Source organism: Equus przewalskii, chromosome 13 (genome assembly GCF_037783145.1).
Source record: "Equus przewalskii isolate Varuska chromosome 13, EquPr2, whole genome shotgun sequence".
NCBI lineage: Eukaryota > Metazoa > Chordata > Mammalia > Perissodactyla > Equidae > Equus > Equus przewalskii.
This window is the reverse complement of record NC_091843.1, coordinates 36,550,261-36,572,274: the sequence shown is the minus strand read 5'-3', so window position 1 is coordinate 36,572,274 and position 22,014 is coordinate 36,550,261. Positions and strand designations below refer to the sequence as shown.

Below are 22,014 nucleotides of genomic sequence, written 5' to 3'. Positions count from 1 at the left end.
GAGCTATTATCTTTATCTCTATCAATACAGTGCCTGGCACAAAGCAGGATTTCAGAAAATACCCAGGGAGCATAAGTCCCACCATATTTTCTGTGACTGGCTTTCTGTAATAACAAGTACACAGGCACAAAGTCCTGGAGTTCAGGAGTCCTCAGCCCCAGGACAAATTCCTGAGTTCCCTGCCAAGAACCCACAGGACCTGCCAGCAAACAGCTTTCCTCTGCTTGCTTATGAACAGCTGATGCTGAATCCACACTCAAATGCTTGCTGTGCCTCCGTAAGGTGAGACAGATCCCAAAATAAACTAGAAGAGAAAGAGAGACAGGAAAATCACTTCCAGGAACAAGCAGCTCGCAGTGAGGATGCTGACAGTAATAACAGAGGCAGGCAGACTTCAGGAGAGTGACCTGCAGCTGCTCCAGGGCTGACCAGCTGGGGCCCAATTCCCACCTGGCCTGGTGGGAAGGCCCTTTAAGTCATAGGTTGGTCCCCTGGTGTTCCAGGCCACAGCAGGCAGTCTAGAAATCTGCCTTCAAATGAGCCCAGACTATGTACCCCAATATCCCCCTCTTGGAGGCCTGAGAACAACAGAGCTGAGGCCCTCCCTTCAGAAAGCTCAGGGATCAAAAGGTACCAAACCAGGTCTATGTTAACGTAAACTAGCCATTTTGCCATCTTCTTAAAAGTATCCAAAAGCGACTCCACCATCTTCCTGTGCCATGCGCTGACTCTCAAGCAGGAAATGCTATGCCAACCCCTTCTGCTCCTTCATCAAAAATCTCTGTGGAGGGGCCAGCCCGGTGGCACAGTGGTTAAGTGCACATGTTTCGCTTCGGCGGCCTGTGGATCCCAGGTGTGGACATGGCACCACGTGGCAAGCCATGCTGTGGTAGGCATCCCACATATAAAGTAGAGGAAGATGGGCACGGATGTTAGCTCAGAGCCAGTCTTCCTCAGAAAAAAGAGGATTGGCAGATGTTAGCTCAGGGCTAATCTTCCTCGGGGGGGGAAAAAAAATTCTGTGGAGCAAGACGGGGAGAGCATTTCATGACCACAGAAGTCTCTCCATCTCACCGTAAGTTCTTTTCCCCATCTAACGCCAGAGAGGACAGGAAGCCTCCATGCTCATGCATCCTCACTGGCATCCAATTCCACAAGTGAGTTGAAGGGGTGGCACAAATGGAGAATTTATCATTTAAAATCAGAATGCTGGGTACTGAGTGATGTCTTCACGTCAAGAATCTTCACAACTGTCTCTGCAGCAGGCAGGGCAGGACATTTCCCCCACGTCACCAGTGGGGAAACTGAAGAGCAGAAGGATTCAGCGACTTGCCCAATATCCCCTAAGCAAAGCTAAGATTTGAACCAGGGCTGGCTGAGTCTACATCTGCCCTCTGTACCATTACTTATACTACCTCCACATTTATCTACCCATCAAACAAGTTCCCAGGACTAGCTACATTCCTTTTAACCTTTAGGTAGCTGTGTTGAAAGCTCTCAGGCAGTATTCAGAGTGGTGAATTAAATATACTCTGACTGAAGGCAAGTGCCAGCTATCCACACACACCACTGAGAGGTCAATTTCCTACCAACAGACATACATACAAAACCGTCTCAATATATACACAGAATGCCTTAATACTGTACTGGGGCCTAAGAGAGTCTTGTCTGTCTCTACCAGTTTGACTTGACAGCATCCGACTCTGAATCACCCCACATCAGACACTGAGGCCAGTCTTGTGACTAAAGACTCTCTCATAGAAGCCTCTCACCTAACCTCCCCTCACCAGTTCTGCTTTGGGGGTGAGCACAGGCAAAAATACTCTTGGGATGGGGCAGATATGACTATAACAAAAGCTGTTTTGCCCCCTGAGCTGTGGGGCCTCAGTGTCTGTGCTCAACTGCAATACACCAGCCTTTGGGGCAGCTTCAAGGGAATCTGGGGCAGAAGAATTTATGAGGGGCTCTCGAGAAACTAGAAGACAGAGGGTCATGTCAATGGGGCATCAAGTAAAATGTAAAAATCAGTGTTCCGTTCTAACTCTCCAAGAGGCACTCAGAGCCCTCAGCCCGCCCTTGTCACATACACTCTGGCTCTCCCTCCCCAAAGCTACAGAGGGGGCCTCTTTTGCTTAGCCATTAACAGCAGCCCCACTGCCCAGAGATCTGGGCAAAGGCTTCAGGTCAGATCTTTCAGGTTTGTTCTGCAATTGGACCAGGACTTTGAAGGGGGTCACAGGAACAATGAGTAGGAATGGGAACCACAAGACATTGACCTCCATCTGCTCCACACACTTGCCTGGTTAAAAGTGGTACAAGCACTTTTAACCACATAAAACCAGCAGATACAGCTCACATCTTCCACTCTTCACCCATGAAGGCCCCTCTTAGTTTTAGTCCTCAAGGACCAAGGGGCTTAGCTCTCACTGAAGCTGCAGGAGGACAGCCAAAGTTTGAATCTGCTAAACCCACCACCTCTGTTCCTAAAACCTCCCTCTACCCAAAGCCATTAGCTCCTACTTGGCTTCCTTGGTGCTTCATCACTCTTCTGTGGCAGCAACGACTGGTATGCAAGCCCAGCAGGAACAATACTGCTACCAGAAAGTTGGCTGGCACAGCAAACACTACCCTGCCAGCACAGCAGCAATAGGGGCAGTGAGGACATGGTGATGAATACCAGTAAGGAGCTGATGAAAAATACACTGCCAGGGTTTGCCATCCACCTTGTGCAGAACACAGTCTACTCCTGAAAACAGGCCAAAGTGTCACCATAGTGGGACTGCAGCCAAGGATAGCTAAAACTAGAAGGAAAAGTGGGAGGAAGGCGGGTTCAGGCTCTGGGGTTAAGGACAGAAGACAAGTTAGCTGAATGACGTAGGTCAAGTTATCTAATCTTTCTGAGCTTCGATGTTTTCGTCCGAAAAAGATAATCGTTCCTATTATTGTGAAGACAGAACAAAATCATGCACATGAAGCACTCAGCATAGTACCTGAATATGGTAAACTCTCTACAATTGCTGGCTATTTGCATTATTATTTTAAGCCCTGGGCCCAGCTCATAAAAGGGTTAGAAAGTTGTTCCTTCTGATGACACCCCATTTAAAACCCAGGCCAGGACCAGCCTGTTTCTTGGCAGAGGTTCCTTTAGCAACAGAACACTCCTGCCCCACACCAGTGCTCAGGACTCTCCCGTGAACAATGTCAGCAGTGTTGAGACGAGCAACAGAGCCCAAAATAGCATTTGCAGAGCGAGGCACATGTCACTGCCTCTCCTGTGCTTCAGAAGTGCAAGGAAAGAAAGTTTTCAATCACTTGCTCAGAAAGCTTGGCCACCCACCACCTTCCTTCCTTCCAGTGCATTCAGACGCCGCAATCTCTATTCTGTTGGAAAATGAAAGTCCCTGAGCCCTGCAGCAGCAGCCACCACTCTGATGGACCACAATGTTCCCCTCCAGTGGGCCAGAGAGTGGCCGCTCCTACAAAGCAGCCCTGTGGAGACAAAGGACATATACAGTTTGAGTTCAGAGTGTGTTTCCTGGGGAGAGGGCTGGGCTTGGTACCTGGCCGAAGGGGCTCCCACTCATGGGTTGGGTGAAACACCTCCAGGACCTCTGGGTCCAGCTCCTCCTCTGCTGTGGTTTCCTTTCTCTCCGTTTCTTTGGTGCTGCTCTTCTCTGTGTTGGTCAGTGCAAACTCCTTCAGAGAAAAGAAAACACAGCGTATGACCCACCACAGCTAGGCACCAGGCAAGCAGAAAGAAAATGGCCTGGGGTGGTCCATTCTTCTCCTCCAGGTCCCTCCTCCCCTTCCCAGCCATGTTTGGACCTTTCACAAGGTTAGCCCCAGAACCAATATGAGTGAGGCAATACAATTAAATGAACACAGCATTTGTTGTACGTATGTGGTACTTCTGTGTATGCATTTTTAAAAAGTCCAGAAGGGGGCTGGCCCCATGGCCAAGTGGTTAAAGGTCCACGCACTCCACTTTGGTAGTCCAGGGTTCACAGGTTTGGATCCCAGGCATGGACATACTCCACTCATCAGCCATGCTGTGGAGGCATCCCACATACAAAGTAAAGGAAGACTGGCATAGATGTTAGCTCAGGACTAATCTTCCTCAAAAAAGAGGAGGACTGGCAACAGATGTTAGCTCAGGGTGAGTCTTCCTCACAAAAAAAAAAAAAAGTCCAGAAGGTTCCATACTATCTCGAGGAGGTTAAAGGAACATACTAGGGAGAGGGGTTGACCAAAGTAGACAATAAGAGCCTTTACTTTTTACTTGATATGCTATTATACTGTTTGACGTTTTAAACTCATACCTATTACTCCTACAATTAAAAAAACAGATATTTATAAAAGAAAAAACACACATATGAATGTGAGAGTAAGGCCTCAAATGGCCAACACAGATGTACAAAAGCTGGCAGCTGAGGCCCAACTGATTCCTAAGCAGCCCAGCAGGGCACCGCAAGAGCCTGGCACTTCCCCGGAGTTCCTATGGGGCATAAACGACCTCTTGGGACATTCCAATCCATGGAGGAAGGGGTACAAGTGAAAAGGTAGGAGTGCAGCTAGGCTGAAGGAGGAAGATGCCCAGGTTGGAAACCTCTTCCTAAAACCTGTTTCCTTCCACCGCATAGAGAGCATGGAGGATTAATGAGATGGTGTCTGTGGAGCACTTTGAGCTCAGAAGACAGAGATGCAAGGTAAATACAAAGTATTATTCATTTTGCTCCTTCCCAGGCTCCCATCCTTCCTATCCCATTTTTAAACCTGTTCTTGGATAAAAGCAGTAAGGCCTCAGGAAATTGGAACCTGAGGGTTCCAGAGATCTGGGAAATTAGATTTGGGAGGGCAAGGAAGAACCCACACTAGCAAACTAGGAGGTTATTTCAGCTCTCTCACCTCCTCTGCCATCACTTTTCCTCCACTTCCCAATTCTTCCCCTAATAATAGTAAGCATATTTAGCAGATTGCTCCCATGAACCCAAACCTGTGCAGGGTACTTTACATAGATCTCATTTTGGTCTCCCAATAATTCTAACCCAGCATGAGAGGTAACAATGCATCTCTTTCAAGCAAGGCCCCAGCTCCACATAGGTACTCCCACTTGCCTGGGTCCCTCAGGTTCCAATTTTTAATTAGCTGTCAGAAGAAAGGTTAAGGTGTTAAAATGTTGGTGCAACAATGTAAAGCCCCTCCAAGGATTTTTACATGTTAACAAGAAATAAAGGCATAAAATTCAGATGGCAGAATTGCAGATCTTATTAAGAACTTGTAAGAAAAATATCTTGGACAAGAAGAGGTCCTCAAATCATGTCAAAAGTAATGAGAGGCACTGACTACAGCATAGTGGTTAAGAATTCTAACTCTGCATCAGATAACCCAAAGTTCAAATCCCAGTTTCTTGTGACTCCAGGAAAGTTACTTAACTTTCTAAGCCTCAGTTTCTACATTTGTAAAGTAGAGGTAATAACAATATCTCATTCATACATCAGATGAGGTATTACCTTGTAAACCACCAGCTGGGTACATGGTAGCCATTACTCTTATTACTTGTAAAGGCAGTCATAGATTCCAGGTTGGATGAGTCTGTGCTGTGACATCCAACAGTGACTACACAATATGGCATCGTTAAGGCAGGTCAGGTTTGGCTTGTGATCACCTGTGCAACCTAGCCTCTCAAACCCCTCCTACCCCTTTCAACTTGAAGTCTGTAAAATCTGAGCTCAAAAGAAAACTAGGAACAGAAGAGTAGAGGTGTTTGTGAGACTAAAGAGAAAACAGACTGGCAGAAGGCACCCTACATCCTGAGGGCACGGATGTCAAACTTTCAAAAGCCAAGTTTCCTGAGGGCAGGCACTGTGTCAGTCTCTTTCACCACTGTCTCCCCCATGGCTAGCACAGGGCTTACTTTGTAATCACAAAATAAAGCAATGAAGGAATGCCCCACTCCCATAGGTAAGTATGTCTTCTGGATGCCTTGGATGAGGCAAACCCAAAGTAGCTGAGTCTGCTGCAAGCCAGGCACAAGGCCCACATTCCAGAACAAAGGCCACCTTGGCCACTAAGTACCCAGAGCCTGTGTACTCCAGGCCCAGCCATGTTGGTCAGCCTCTGCCAGAAGCACCATACACTAAACCATGGAATTAGGAGATCATTGATAAAATTTACTTCAAAGTATGTGGGTCGAATGCCTCCAGGGGCCAGGCAGGGATGGATATTAAGGAGTACAGTGGGCCAAGCGTAAAACAAGACGGAGCGTTGCAACTGTGAAAACTACAGCCCTACTGCCTTGACTAAGGAATGCAGCTGTTACTCAGCTACTCCACGCTGCCACAAAGGCCTTCAACTCGAAGAGGAAACAGAAATCCAGATTTTTATGTGAAATTTTCTTATTTTTAGAACACTAAGAGAGCCAAACTAACTATCTCTAAGCTTTAAATTACAACTCTTGCTTTAGTATATCTATTAGTCAAGTAACTCCTGGCAGGTGTGGCTGTAAATAAGCAACAAAATTGTCATCATCAAGAGAAGCAGAAAGAGGCAAAGGGGAATGGCAATGCTAAGAATATGGCAGAAAGCCCTTCAAAATTTAGGCAGGGCTAGTGTTCATTCTGATGACTAGGAGTTGGGAAAGCTTTTTTTTTCCTAGATTTCTTCAACAAAGTTAACAGAGTAGGTTCAAGAAGAAGGATTAGAACGAGACTGATGAACCACTGAGCCACACGCTTCAAGCCGTAGGAAGGCCAAACATTTTTGCAACAATTCCACCCTGCTCAAAATGTTTTTTGAGCTTCCTTTTGGTATCATCTTTGAATCAGACTTTAAGCTACACTCATACACACATGCACATACCTGCACGCACGTACACACACACAATTGGCTATTATTTTATAGTACACCTTAGTTTTTAGTGGAGGTAATACAAAATTGGTGCTCCCTTGTCTGATCAGCATACGCTGTTCACCAAATCTGGCTGTGAGTGACTTTGGACTCTTTGCCCAAATCACATCTGGCAAGTACTGAGGGAGGTTCAGTCATATGAACATATCACAAACTACACAGTCAGTTCAAAAGGGGAATTCCAGGAAAGATTTCAAGGAAAAGCAGCATCACAGGGATGAGGTTGTAATAATAACAGCAGCTACCATTTATTAAGCCCTAACCATATGCTTAGCACTGGGCTAAAGTGCCTTCCATGCCTCACAACTCAGCCAAGTTTCATCTGGAAGCACACATTTTTATTTCCATTTTACAGATGAGGATGGATACAGGGCCTGTGCAAAATCATACCGCTGAGAAAAGCAGAGCAGAGATCTAAGTCCAGGCCTGCTGGCTCCAAACCCTATGCATGAATTCTGACTCACTTCTGTGTTTCTGTTTAGTCATGTGTCCTAATGGTTGTGCCCTGGATGCTGAGGGGATGAAGCAAGGGCAATGAGATCACCTAAGCCCATATATCGGCACGTCCCCCTTCCCAAGGGAAGGCTTTCATGGATGAGGTGTGAGAAACTACAGTCCCAGGGAAAGGACAAACAAGACCAGCCTCTCTCTGCACAGGCAGCATCCTAAACAGGAGAGAAAGAATAAGAGGTGAGAGAGGCCAACCAGCCCTTGGTCAGTTCTGAAGTAAAGCCCATGCTCTTGTGCAACTCTCAACTGGCTTCTCAGGGCTCCCTTCCATGCTGAATCCTGAGCACTCTCTTCTCCCTGCCACCATCACTCCAAATACCAATTTCCTCTCAACTGACTGGGAAGAAATCCCAGCTAAGGTGTTAGCTGACAACAGCTTACCATGTCACACTTCCTTGCGCTTGTTTCTGAATAAGAGACTCTTAAAGACCAAAGTCTTCAACATCCAAGAGAATGAATGAATCTCTAATGGTAGGTTGATAGACACTGTGACAGAGACAGATTGCCAGGGCAACATTTTGGGACAGGAGCTTGCCTGACAGAGCTCTAAATTAAACCACAGAAGCAGCCACCCCTTACTAAAAATAAAAGCTAACATATATTGACCATATTGTGCCAGTCCCAATGCTAGGTGCTTTATATACATAATCACATTAATCTATGCTAAAATCTTAAGAAGGAGGTACCAACTCTGTATTACAGATGAGGAAACAAAGCTCAGAAATGGTCAAACTGCCAAAGTAGGTAGCAAAAGGGAGTGTACCAAGGGTCTGTGCTCCTTCCACTGGGTTCCACTACCTCCCTCCTCACTCACCACCTTTTTGAAGGCCAGTATACCACACAACCACACTCCTTCAGTATCCACACCGCTAAGGTGTGACATCCCAGAAAGGTGCCACAGCAGGAGCCAGGCAGGGAGGCTGGCTCCAGAACATACTCTGATACACACAGCCAACCTTTCCTGGGTGGCCATTAACCTGCACAAATGCCCTTGGGGAGGACAATTCCAGGTCATCAGGAGCACTTGCCTGGACTCTAGGCTCTGAAGAAAGAATCATAACCACCCCCACCACCACCTACTGCCCATTTTCACGGTTGTAAAGGTGGCTGGCCACATTATTTGGATTTTAAATGCCATCAGGACAGCAATTTCTATGGTGTGAGAAAAAAGATGCTTCAACTCCTACTTGTGCTTAGCACATGATGAAAGATTATGACAAATGGATACAGCTTAGGAACAGACATAAGGATAAAAGCAGCTTCTGTTGATGAAAGTCAGTATTAACATTTTTCTGAGACTAGACTCAATAGAGCTAATATAAATGGGCCAGAATAATTATGGCTCTGAAAGCTCATCTATTTGGTTGGACTATTATCCAAAAGGGACTTACTAACATACAGTCCTTAAGTAAATTCATCAGCATGTTTTTGTTAATTGTGCATCTGCTAAAGCTCATGATGGGGAGCACCCAGATCCTCATGAGCTGCAGGTTGCAGGGGACACAGCACTAATCCCTCGAGATACTTGGTGCTTTTCTGGGCCAGCCTATGCTAGAAACAGCCCCAACCTCTTGCTTGGCCAGTCCCACCCTCAGGGGCTAATAGGATCTCATTCTCATTGTCCTTGAAGAAGAGGCCAAAAAAAAGGGCACCAACAAGATCTCAGTCAGAGACATTAAAAGCTCAAAAGGATTCGTGACTCCTAACTGTATATTCTCTCCTGCTCCACAAAGTGGGGAGAAAGGCAGAGAGAAAACAAATGACTTCAGAGAGAAAGTGGAAGCTTGCCATGAGCCAGAGGTGAACCTCAGCTGAGCTGGATTGTTATTAAATTCATCACAACTGTCATTTGCACTTCAAGGTCTTCCCACTCCAAAGCCTCTAGTACTTTACTCAAAATTTAGTGGGAGCCCCTGAGGTTGGGGAAGGTGGCCAGGGGAGGGTGAAACTGTCAGAGATCTTACAGTTAGGGCTTCTCAAGGGAGGGGAAAGAGGGCACTGGGAGCTGGTCAAGGGCAGGCTATTGCTGGGGCAGCTGGGGGAAATAGGGCCAGGAGCCTTAGTATGCTGCAGCCAGGCCAAGCTCAGAGCCTTCTTGGGCATTCTGCTCCTGCCTGTGGCAATGAACAAACCCTGAGCAATGAGGTGTAGGTTAATGAAGAGAGGCCTGGAAAGAACAGGAGAAAAGGACAGAGGGAAAGAGAATACAGAGATACTGACAGACCGAGAAAACACAAGGAAGAGGAGAGTACAGGAGGAAGCAGAGTCTTACTTGGTGCTCACCACACAGGCACTCAGCTCTTGGGGAGAATCCTGAACTTCCCAGCTCTGCTACAAACTGCTGTATGATTTTGGCCAAGTTACTTAATGTCTCTGAGCCTCAGTCTCCTCCTTCTCAAAATAAGGATAATAATTGTAGTTGTCTACTTCATAGGGTTGTTGGGGGATTAAATGAGAATACATAAAAAGCACTTAATACAATGCTTGGTACATGGTAAGATGATGATGATGATTATATCATCATCATCATCATCATATTTTCCCCAAAGGTAAACTGTGCCATGAGCTTTAAACAGAGGCCAGAGGACTCTCTGCGGGGGAAGAAGTACACATACTTCATGACCCAGTGCTAGCCACATCCCTGTAAGAAAAATAAAAGCTCATCTGATTCCCAAGGCAGCCCTGCTGGCATGGAGGCTTTCTTGGACCCAATAGGGACCTCTCTACTTGTGATAAGATACTTACCGGGTTCTGATGACTGAGGCAGAAGGTGAAGCAGGAGGCAATCAGCAGCCCAAGCAGCATGCCCAGAGGAGCCATCCTAGATAGGGGCAGACCCTGGGGAGGCATAGCTAGAGACCTGAGGAATGTAAATAAAGAAAACAATGTCAACAGGAAGCTAGTGCCCGATCCCCCAACATCGTGATTCCTATGATCCCACTTGTTCAATGTATGGCAGATGTTTCCTGCATAGAGGTAGCACAGGTCTTCTACCACAGGGGTAGATCAATCTGAAGTAACCTTCCATATCCCATAAGGAGTCCAGCCACCCAAAGGGAGATGTGCCTTGACTGGAACTGTACAGCCAACTAAGACTTCTGCATGAGCTATAACAGCCCTGGTTCTTTTCTTCTTCATTATCAACTTACAGGGTGGTATTGGCTATAGTGATGAAAGAAGGCAACTAACCAATTGATTTGTGTGTGAATAGACATAGGTCCAAATCTGCATAAGCCTTTATAACCATTCACTTCTAAACCAGACCTAGTGTTACACCTGAAGACAGACGCCATCAGCATCCCCTAAACCAGCAAAGTTCAATATTCCCAAGCCACAAAGCCTTTCACATGACTTTTCAAACAGCCACACAAACCAAAGTGCAGGTCCTAGTAGCTGTTAAAACTAAAATGATACAAGGATGAAAGACTATCCACGTTCAAGGATTGGAGACAATATTTTTAAGAGGACAAAACTACCCAAAGCAACCTGCAGATTCAATGCAAACACTACCAAAATCCCAATGGGGTTTTTTTACAGAAATGGAGAAACCCATCCTCAAATATATGTGGAATTTCAAGGAACCAATAACAGCCAAAAAAACTTGAAAAAGAAGAACAAAGTTGGAGGACTCACATTTCCCGATATCAAAACTAACTATAAAGCTACAATAGTCATAAGGACAGACACATAGACCAATGGAATCTGAGAGCCCAGAAATAATCACATATATGGTCAACTAATTTTCAACAAGGGAGCCAAGAACATTCAATGGGGAAAGGACAGTTTCTTCAACAAACTGTTCTGGGACAACTGGATATCCACATACAAAAGAATGAAGAGGACCCTTCCCTTACACCATATACAAAAATTAACTCAAAATGGATCAAAGACCTAAGTTTAAGAACTAAAACTCTTAGAAGAAAATACAGGAGAAATCTTCATAACCTTGGATTTGACAATAGTTTCTTAAATATGACACCAAAAGCACAGGTGATAAAGGGAAAAATAGATAAATTGAACTCCATCAAAATCAAAAAACTTTTGTGCCTCAAAGGACATTATTAAGAGAATGAAAAGACAACCCACAAAAATGGGAGAAAATATTTGCCAATCACATATCTGATAAAGGTTTAACATCCTGAATATATAAACAACTGCTACAACTCAACAACAAAAAGACAAGCAACTCAAACTAATAATGGGCAAAGGACTTGAATAGACATTTCTCCAAAGAAGATATATAAATGACAACACGGACATGAAAAGATTCTCGACATCATTAATCATTAAGGAAATGCAAATCAAAGCCACAGTGAGATATCACTTTATGTCCACTACAATGGCTATACTTAAAAAAAAAAAAAAAAGAAAATAACAAATGTTAACAGGCATGTGGAAAAACTGGAACCCTCATACATTGCTGGTAGGAATGTAAAATGGTACAGCTGCTGTGGGACATCGTTTGGCAGTTCTTCAAAAAGCTAAACATAGAATTACCATATGATCCAGCAATTCCACTCCTAGGTATATATTCCACCCAAAAGATTGAAAACAGTGACTCAAATAGATACTTCCATGTGAATGTTCATAGCAGCATTATTCACAATAGCCAAATGGTGGAAACAACCCAAGTATCCAGCAACAGATGAATGGATTTTTTTTTAAATGTGATATAGACACACAACGGAATATTATTTAGACATAAAAAGAATGAAATTCTTCTACATGCTTCAACATAAATGAACCTTGAAAACATCATGCCAAGTGAAATAAGCTAGACACAAAAGGACAAATATAGTATGATTCTACTTAAATGAAATATCTAGAATAGGCAAATTCAGAGAGACAGCAAGAAGATTATAGGTTACAGAGGAGTTATTTATTAGCAGGTATAAAGTTTCTGTTTGGAGTGGTGAAAAAATTTTGGTCAGTAAACTAGAGTGGAAGTCAAGAGAACTTAATCCAAACTGGCAAATGATCTAGAAAAGAAAGGGAGAAAGAAAAACAAAATAAAACAAGCAAAAAAAATGCCTTAGAAAAACTCAAAACGTGTATTAACTCAGACCCTTATAAAAAGTTTGCCTGTTGATCACTCAGCCCCAAAACACCTCATTAGGCAGTTTACTCAATAAAGGCTTAACTGAATTAATTATGGGGGAACATCTCTGAAGAGTATGTTGTTTACCTTTTTTCTGTCCCTACTGTTGCCTCACTCCTCCGTGTTCTACCTCAAGAAATTGGTCCTGTGACATGACTGCAGTGGGACCAAAACCCTGCCTAAATTCACTCTCAGAATTTATTACCCCTTTGCCCAGCCCACATCTCCTGAGGGGCAGACAGAAACTTTCCCTTAAGGACATCTGGAGCCATGAAGGAAAACAGCCCTGCTGGACCGGCACTGTGCTAAAAAAGCACAGCCAAATGGAAAAGCAAAGGCTTCAACGCTAAAAATAGCTGCTACACTCACCCAGCAGCAAAAGCCTTTGCTTTCTGCCAGTTTCTCCCCTCTTTTTTTTGTCGACAAAATGGAACGGTTGAGTACCGCATGAGCTTCCCCCAGCAACCTGGCTCCCTGGGGCACCAATCACACCGAAAGACAGTGAGTGAGTTCACAGTACAGCACTAGGTTCTGGACAGGTGCCTGGCAATGCCTGAGTGAGAGAAGAAGGGGGGCAGGCTGGGTGAGGATGAACAAGGGGTAGAGGCTGCCACATCAGGAGTGAGAAGGCAGAAAAGGCCCAGGAAGATGGGTCCCAAGAGGCCCCATACCATTCTTAACCCTGCAGCCTTGGCTGTGGGGAAAAGAGGAATAAAAAATGGAAGTGATGGGGCCAGCCTAGTGATGCAGGGGTTAAGTTTGCACATTCCACTTCGGCAGCCCGGGCTCCACCGGTTCGGATCCCACGTGCATGCATGGCATGGCTCATCAAGCCATGCTGCAGCAGGCGTCCCACATATTAAAAAAAAAAAAAAAAAAAGTGGAGGAAGATGGGCATGGATGTTAGCTCAGGGCCAATCTTCCTCAGCAAAAAGAGGAGGATTGGCAACAGATGTTAGCTCAGGGCTGATCTTTCTCAAAAAAAAATAAAAAAAGGAAGTGAGAAGCAAATCTAGAAGGACCTGCAACTAGAATATACAACTACACACCGGGGTGGGGCTTTGGGGAGGAGAAGAAGAAGAAGAAGAAAAAAAAGATTGGCAACAGATGTTAGCTCAGGTGCCAATCTTTTTTAAAGATTTTATTTTTTCCTTTTTCCCCCCAAAGCCCTCCAGTACATAGTTGTGTATTTTTTAGTTGTGAGTGCCTCTGGTTGTGCTATGTGGGATGCTACCTCAGCATGGTTTGATGAGTGGTGCTATGTCCACGCCCAGGATCCGAACCAGTGAAACCCTGGGCCACCGAAGCGGAGCGCGCAAACTTAGCTACTCAGCCATGGGGCCGGCCCACTCAGGTGTCAGTCTTTAAAAAAAAAAGCAAAAGGAAGTAGGGGATTCACAGCATTTTCAGGACAACACACAATAAGAGAGAACAAAGATTATCCCAAAAGCCACAGATTTCCCTCCCCCTCTCCTACATGAGAGCCTTCATGTGTATACGCATGTACACACACACACTAAGTTAGATGCTCCCTTCTTACAGCCAGGGATAATCACTGGAACTGGTGCTGGGGGAAAAGATGAGGAGGAAGAGATAAATGAGAATGAAGAAGCCAAGGGCAAAGAAGACAAATGAGCAGGAGGAGGAGGCCCAGAAGGGACTGAGGAAGAAGAGGTCGGGGGCAGCTGATGCACACAGTAGCTTCCCCACCTCCTGGAGTGGGAAGGCGAGTGGGGAGTGAGAAATGGCAGCTCCCACAGGGCTCCCAGCCGCCTCCATCTCCTCTACACACACTAATGCCTTCAGAAGCATTTTCTCCCAATTCTAAAAATGAGATATCAATTCGTAAATGGATCCTCCATCTCCCACCAATAATTCCACATGGACTGCACACCTGACCTATTTATTGCCTCCACATATTTTTCCATGAAACAGGGAGAAAGACAGAACATGTAGCGGGAGGGAGGGTTGCTGGGGAGAGACCTAGGAGAAGTGAGGCTGGGACAAAGGTGTGAGACAGTTTTCCAGGCTTTGCTGGGGCACCCAGAGAGCAAGTGCGAACTCTGTAGCTCACAGGCATAGGTAATGATGATCTCTGTCCTCTTAAGTCCTGGCCTGCAGTCATGTCACCTGGCCTTGGTCCTTATTCAAGAAGCAGCTGGTGAAGAGCAAGCAAGCAAGCATAGTTTTCCCTGGATTTTATGCTGAAGGTGGGGGAGAAGGGGAAAGGGGGAAATGGCACACAGCTACGTTATGCCAGGATGGCCCACCAAAACAAGTAGGGACCTGGGCAGCAGGAGCAGCAAAAGAAAACCTCAGACCCTGACATAAGCAATGCCAAAGTCACGGCATCCCATTGAGGCATAGTTTGGCACACTTGGCCTGAGGATAATACCATCCCCAAATCACTTGCCACCCACTAATCCTGGGTTCGCCTGATCACCTGCCCCTGCACACACGGCAGAACAAACTTTCCCATGATCCTTGGCTCTCTATGGAGGACAGACCTACATCTTTACATTCATGGCCTTCTTCTGACTTAAAATACCATCACTCAGTCCAGGAAAGGGGAACGTACTTCAATGTTTCACCAGCAATTCTTTCCTTAAGTATCTTTGGGCTTCGGGACAAAAGAAATAATAAGGTACTTGAGCTGCCCATTTTTCTATCTAAACTAGCCATTTGTAGGCCGTACTTCTACTTAAATAGAAGTTGGATGCTTTCAGCAATCTGTATTGCCAGCTTACTGCAGCCTGTAGCAGATGCTTAGGGCATGGGTAGGAGAAGGCTCTTGGACTCGCTAGCCCTTGCCTCCCTTGGCACCTGATGTCTTCCACTCAGCTCCAACAGGGCTGCAGGAGAGGACTGGGCCCTGTGTAAACAAGACATCCTCCCATAACTTTTGTCTTCTCTCAAGGCAGGAAAACAAAAGAATGAAATGAGCATGGCAAAAAGCCAACAGAGGAAGGAGAAGCGGGACTGCTGAATCTCTGGAAGCTTCTGACATGGCTGGCAGGCCTCATGGACAGTGGCTGCTCTCCAGTCTCAGGGCCAGAGCACAGGAACAATGGAAAAGGTAGCAAGTGTTCTGGGCAAGCAGAGCCACCTCAGCAGCCTGCCTGGGAGCAGGTAGAGCTCCATCTTATAAAATGCTCACATTCTTAACCTACAGTGTATGTCCATGTATTTGTTGCCCCAAATGTTCTGGAAAAAGCAAAGGGCAAGAATTCCTATTTCCTAAGTCAGTCAGAGAAAGACGATCTCTATATGACTCCACTCATAGGTGGAAATTAGTATATTGAGAAGGAGATCTGATCGGTGGTTACCAGGGAAAAGGGGGGGTGGGGGGAGGGTACGAAGGGGGAAGTGGTGTACCCACAACATGACCAACAAAAATGTACAACTGAAATCTCACAAGCTTGTAATCTATCATAACATTAATAAAAAAAATAAATAAATTAAAAAAAAATAAAATAAAATAAAAAGAATTCCTATTTCCATCTTATAAGGAAGAAACTGAAGTGAAGAGATAGAAACATTGGGTAGAAAGTGTTGTACTTGAATTTAGACTCAGACCAAAGGCCAATCCCTAGCTATGCGATCTTGGACACAACTTCACTAGGCCTCAGTCTCTTCATCTGTAAAACAGCCATAATAAGAGCTTCTACTTCAAAGAGTGTTAGGTAGGATTAAAGAAAACAATGCATGGAAAGTGCCTGGTACAGCACCTAGCACCTAGTTATTACACCATCATTGGAGTGGGGATGATGACTTGCCCCTGGGACCCACAAGAAGTCAGGGCCAGGCCAGGCACCCTGGAACCACTCTCATGAGCTCCTGCCTCCTACAGGATCTACATGGCCTCTAGCTGACCCACACCTCAAACTTTAGGGACAAAGCCTTTTGTTGGGTATCTACCCCCAGGAGGCGAAGGAAACAGATGTTAAAGGAGGATCCCTATAGCTGAAAATGGAAAGACTCAAGCCAGTTTTCAGCTGAGCCCCGAGGCAGACCCAACCCACTGAGTGCTTTTCTCAGCATAGTAGTGTCCAGAGAGCCAAGCCACCATCATATAGAACTGTCAGCTGCAGAAACAGCTGTAAAACAATCTTCGGCTTTATAAACTGAAGATTAGAGAATGAGCTCTTCCCACAGGCGCATATTCATTACTATTTATGGGCTGCACAAACTAATACACACACACACACACACACAGTCACTTACCTCTACACAAACAGAAGCTCACCACCTAATTTGAGCAGACAAACATGAAGCTGAAGAAACAATGCAAAGAGGACACTGAAAGGACAGCCCTGACAAGGGAAAACAATGTGCAAAGGCTTAGGAAAAGAAATGAATTTTTAAAGAATAATTTGAAGGACAAGAGAAATAAGTTTGGAGTAGTCAAGCAAACAGGCATTTTCCCCCTAAGACATAAACTAAACAGAAAGTCAGGAGGTAGACAGCAATTAAAAGGAAAGAGCTTTTGAACAGCAAAAGAAATGTGGCTTTAACCCCAATCCAGACCCTAACTAGCTGGGAAGCTGGACTTGCAACATCCTTAAGCCACTTAGCATTTGTGTAATGGGGACAGTATCTGCCCCAAATACTGAAGTCATACCTAGGGCCAAGCAAATGGGGACTGTTCTCAACAAACCCAAGGTAAACAAGAAGGAAAGTGACTAGAGGAGGCTGTTGGAGGGTAGAAGATTCACAACAGGCCAAAGCCTCCACCTGACCAGAGAGCTACAAAGCCAAAATGTGCTCACGTAGCCTGCAAGAGAGAGCCCAAAAGAGGCTTTTCCAGTAGCGATACAGGGATAGGTGTTGGCCCCACCAGAGAGCACAGGGAGTCAAGAAGGGCTCCACAAGCCCAGCTGGGACTGGAGCCCTGGAGGGAAGGAAACATGGGATGGGATGAAATAGGAAGGGGCACTCCTGACCCCTTCTCAATATTCTGTATTCTAAAAGGTGGAGGACATGACCAATCCCATCCCTACTCCAGTAGGGAAGAGAACAGATCTTCAAGAAGGTAGTTAAGCAGATTAGTAAAAAACTGCAATCTCAGAGATAAAGACAGTGTGGCTCCTTCTAAAAGAAATCAAATGACAAGCACGGTAATTGAATAAAAGAGAGCCAATCTTGCCCTCTCCAGACCTATCCTACTCAGCCACAGCCTTCAAAGAATCTGAATGCTGGAAGGGAGCTTAAGACTCAGTCTTCATTTGAACTGCTAAAGGATTAAGACACAGCAGATGTTCAATATCTACATATAGGATAACCACAGTTCAATGTCTTTAGGCACGGAGCTTATCAGTAGATCCAGGAAGGTTTTGGCAACTTCATACCTGTTGAAGACAAAGAGGTATAGAGGGCTAGGGCAGGGCAAGAATTTTTGTGGCATAAGCACCAAGGTGGTAACCAAAGCAACAAGAATAGAGTCCTCATCTTAGGGAGAAACCTTAGAGGAAAAGGCCAAGAATAGTCTTCAAGTCATGGCTAGAGGTTAGGGAAAGAAAGAAGAGCAAACAAGGGAACCAGATGAGGAACAACAAGAATAGTGCAGAATTATGCAGGTCAAGAGAAGAGAGAACAGAGAAAATCAAGTTGTGGGCCACAATGTCAAGACATCAGTCAGAATGAGAATGAGAAAATCCACTGGATTTGGCACTGAGGCAGCCAGAGTGCCCTTCAAAAGAGGGCACTAGTGTGAAGAAATAGAGGCATGAGGGTAGAACATTTTGAAAGGTTGAGTGGGTTGAATGAAGTTTGGAGGTTTGGGGCCACTTCCCTAAATCCAATTTTTTCAACATTTTCACTAGAGTCTTAACGATAAGAGAGAAAAAACTGAATCCAGTGGTCCTATAGAGGGATTCTCCAATGCCATACAATAGGTTCCTATAATGGTGCAGAGCCAACCCCAAACACACATACCCTCGGGATAGTGATGGATATAGTCACACTAGCAGAAGGAAGGGGCAGGGAGGCAAACTCTCCAACAACAAACTCCCATCAGACACAACTCCGCCTTCTCTGAGCTCTCAGCCATGCCTCAGACTGCTCAGAAGCTTTAGTCCTTACACTTTGTAGAGCTGTAATAATCATAACTGTAGCACTTGGAGTGAGAAATGGAGAGAAATACCCCAGCGACACTCAATCTCCCAGTATTAAAACGCAATATCTGGGAAGCCCAAAGGAAAATAAATTCTGTCAAATAATAAATATAGTCAACATTTATAGAGCACTTTCCATGTTCCAAGCAAGTACTAAGACAACCACCCTCTGATGGGCTTCTCATATGCTGCTCATTTTGCCCACGAGGGGACTGAAAGTCAGAGAGGTAAAGTAACTTGCTGAAGTTAACGCAGCCAGACAGCAGTAGCATCAGGATTCAAAGCCAAGCTGGCCCCAGAACCCATGCTCTTTCCACAGACCATGCTGCCTTTCCAGTAGTCTATGAAATCAGCCACAGAAACTGGACTCATTCTATTTGTTCTGCAACATATTTTTTGTCAGGAGAGAAATTTTTAAATGAGCCTACTGGGGCCCTCTTGTGGAGAGACCCACCTCTACTGCATTCAAGTTTCTGTACATTACACACCATACACACACACATGCCACACATTTTGATTAATGAATGCCTTCGGCACAGCCCAGCTCATAAGAGAGGCACAGACATTCAAGAGGAAGAACTTCCTTGACTCAGATTGCAGCCAGGTCACTGGCACCCTGTGTGGCTTGACCTCGTAACTTTCCATCATTCAGGCTTCTCAGCTGAACAAAAAGCAAAAGCATCCTTGCTTCCCCTCACAGAGGCCAACACTAAGCGCTCCCCTCATATATACCCAACTGTCTGGCAAGAACTCAGCAGAGGGGAAGGGAGAACTATATTGGGTAAAAGTTGGCCTAGATGATATCCAAGCTCATTTCCAACTAGTCTATGATCCTGACATCCCATTCCTCATCCAGGAAACATAAAGAACAGGATTATTTTTACACGGCAAATGAAGAAAATGGAGCCTAAAAGGGTGAATGAGGCTTGCCTAAGCACACCAGCAAGCAATCAGGTGAATTAGAGAAATACCCCGGACCTGGTCAGTGTACTTTCCCCAGACTGCAAGCTCCTAGCAGGAACTGGACAAGGACACCTACTCCTTATACTTGCTCCCTGACCCCACCTGAGGTCCTGAGAGTGATTAGCCTGTGTCTGATGAAAACAGCCAAGGTTACCAGAAGCTCCCCTTTATGCCATCTCCACTCCAATGTAATGAAAAGAACATGGGCCTGGATTTCAACCTGGGTCTCTCCAAATAGTTGTGGGACTTTGGGCTAGCTGCTTAACCTCTTCAAGTTTCAATTCCTTCATCTGAAAAGGGACTTAACAGCAACTATTTTGTAGGATGGTTATCAGTAATAAATGAGATAATATGAAGCATACAGCACAGTGCCTGACACAAAGTGAGGGCTCAGGAAGCTTGTAGCTCTCACTAACAACTATTGTTAGAGAAAACTCTGAGCAAAGGACAGGATAAACAAAAGCGTTGAGGGCTTCTGCCCCATACAGAATTGTCTTCTGTTCTGACAACCAAGTCTCTTTGGAACCCAGCTTCTCTAAGCTTCAGGTCTGCCCACCCATCTATATTACACTTGAGATGGCTATAGAGGCATTTCCATTGATACCTGTAAGTGATAGTGGCTGGCTCTATATCAGTGCCCACTGAAGAGGTGACTGAGAACAGCCACTTCAGAGCCCAGCTTCCTAGTGACTCAGGCCTATCTACAAATTCCTGCTGGTGCTCTCCTACCTCTAAGGGGAAACAGGGAAGGGAGGAGCAGGCGGGCTAAATTCAGCAATCTAGACTGCTTGGACTACCCTAGATAGGGTCAGCTGGCATACAGAGAATAAGGGCCCCCGGCCTCCTTTTTCCCTCTCCTTTTAAAATAATAACTGGCTGGGACCGACCCCATGGCTGAGTGGTTAAGTTCACGCACTCTGCTTCAGCAGTCCAGGGTTTCACCGGTTCGGATCCTGGGCACGGACATGGCACTGCTCATCAAGCCACGCTGAGGCAGCATCCCACATGCCACAACTAGAAGGACCCACAAATAAAAATATACAACTATGTACCGGGGGTCCTTTGGGGAGAAAAAGGAAAAATAAAATCTTTAAAATAATAACTGGATCTCCTGACAGTAGGCATGATGGGCTCTCTTTATAGCTTGCTCCCAAAGAATACCAGGGACTTTCAAACACTCAACCACACACTACAATCTGGAGCTGGGGAGGGATCAGAGTTCATCTTTCCTTTCCCCTGCTGTCTCCAAGCTTCCAGAGAAGGTCAGAGCATCTTAGTGGGACTACGATAGGGAGAAAAGTACGAATTCTAGTCTAGAGCTCCAAATGAACTATCTGCAAATAAGTAAGCACCAACCCTTATTCTGTGCCTGCCACTCTGGTACTTTGGATTATAAGCATTCACATTCTAGAAACAGATGCTGCACAAAGATATTTTAGCATTAGCCTCAGTCCCCTGAGCACACTGGATATCATACTATGGAACAGAACATACAGAACACACAAGAAATATGATAATTGCCCTCAGGTGGTTGATGTCCTCTTCACAATCAGTGGATAGCATGGCTTTCCATATCTGAGACTCAGACAGCACAATTACTAAAAAGAAAGCCCTTTTAAGAAATATGCCATGAGAAAAACAGACACTGTTCTGGGCAATTTGAGACACAAATTATGCCTTTGAAATGATGAAATGGGCAACAATTAGGGTGCTCCTTAACTAACTGAGGAACCCCAAGAAAACAGCATTTACTTACAGAAACACTTAGTGGCAGCAGGAAGACGGGTCAACAAGCACAGAACTCGCTACTACCACGTTGGCATTGACTATGTCTTCCAGGTAAGACAGAAACTGAAACATCATATTTTATTTTTAACACGCCTGAGAGTCCAAGACTATTTATAATCCCAGATCCTTAAAAATTTGAAAGGAGGAAGAATTTTTAAATGTACACATTTACATATGTGGGCAGAAACACAAAAATCAGATGCCTCTCAACACAGCTCAGGGAGCCATAACTTATGGCTTTCACAATCCCACCTAACACCCAAGAAAATCTGCGTGCCTTCTCTGAGAGATGGTGGGAGGCTGGGTAGGTAGCCAAAAAACAAAGAAACCTAAACTCAGCACTTGGCAGGACAATTAAGGAGCAGAGGATTTTAAATGCATTGTTTCTGACTCTAAATATGTCTACATTTATTACCAATTTGGGATCAGAAACCACATTTAGCTATGCCATGACCACGCACTAAAAATATTAAGCAGAGTATTGCCTAGGAAACAGCAGTCCTCCCTGCTGCGGCAGCCCCGCTTCGGAGCTGACTCTGACATGGTCCCAGGGCTCCCCATCCTGGGCTTTGCTGAGAGCCCAGTCATGAGTAGAACTGCCACTGTCCTGCCAAGGTCTCACTTGCTTTTTAGAAG

At 45.2% G+C, this 22,014-nt stretch overlaps 1 protein-coding gene across 9 annotated transcripts in view; it reads right to left on the bottom strand.

Annotated features, from left to right (window-relative positions):
• The window catches only part of SIL1 (SIL1 nucleotide exchange factor), a 254,164-nt gene that overhangs the window by 145,084 nt on the left and 87,066 nt on the right, over positions 1-22,014 (bottom strand). For 8 of the 9 annotated variants that reach the window (XM_070570772.1, XM_070570774.1, XM_070570775.1 and 5 more), the window contains 2 exons: positions 10,162-10,276; positions 3,561-3,696 (listed from right to left, as the gene is read on the bottom strand). In XM_070570772.1, coding sequence (XP_070426873.1) covers positions 3,561-3,696; positions 10,162-10,276 — 251 coding nt within the window. Of the gene's footprint in view, positions 1-3,560; positions 3,697-10,161; positions 10,277-12,601; positions 12,673-22,014 lie in introns of those variants that run through there. The other variant, XM_070570781.1, reaches the window with a different exon arrangement.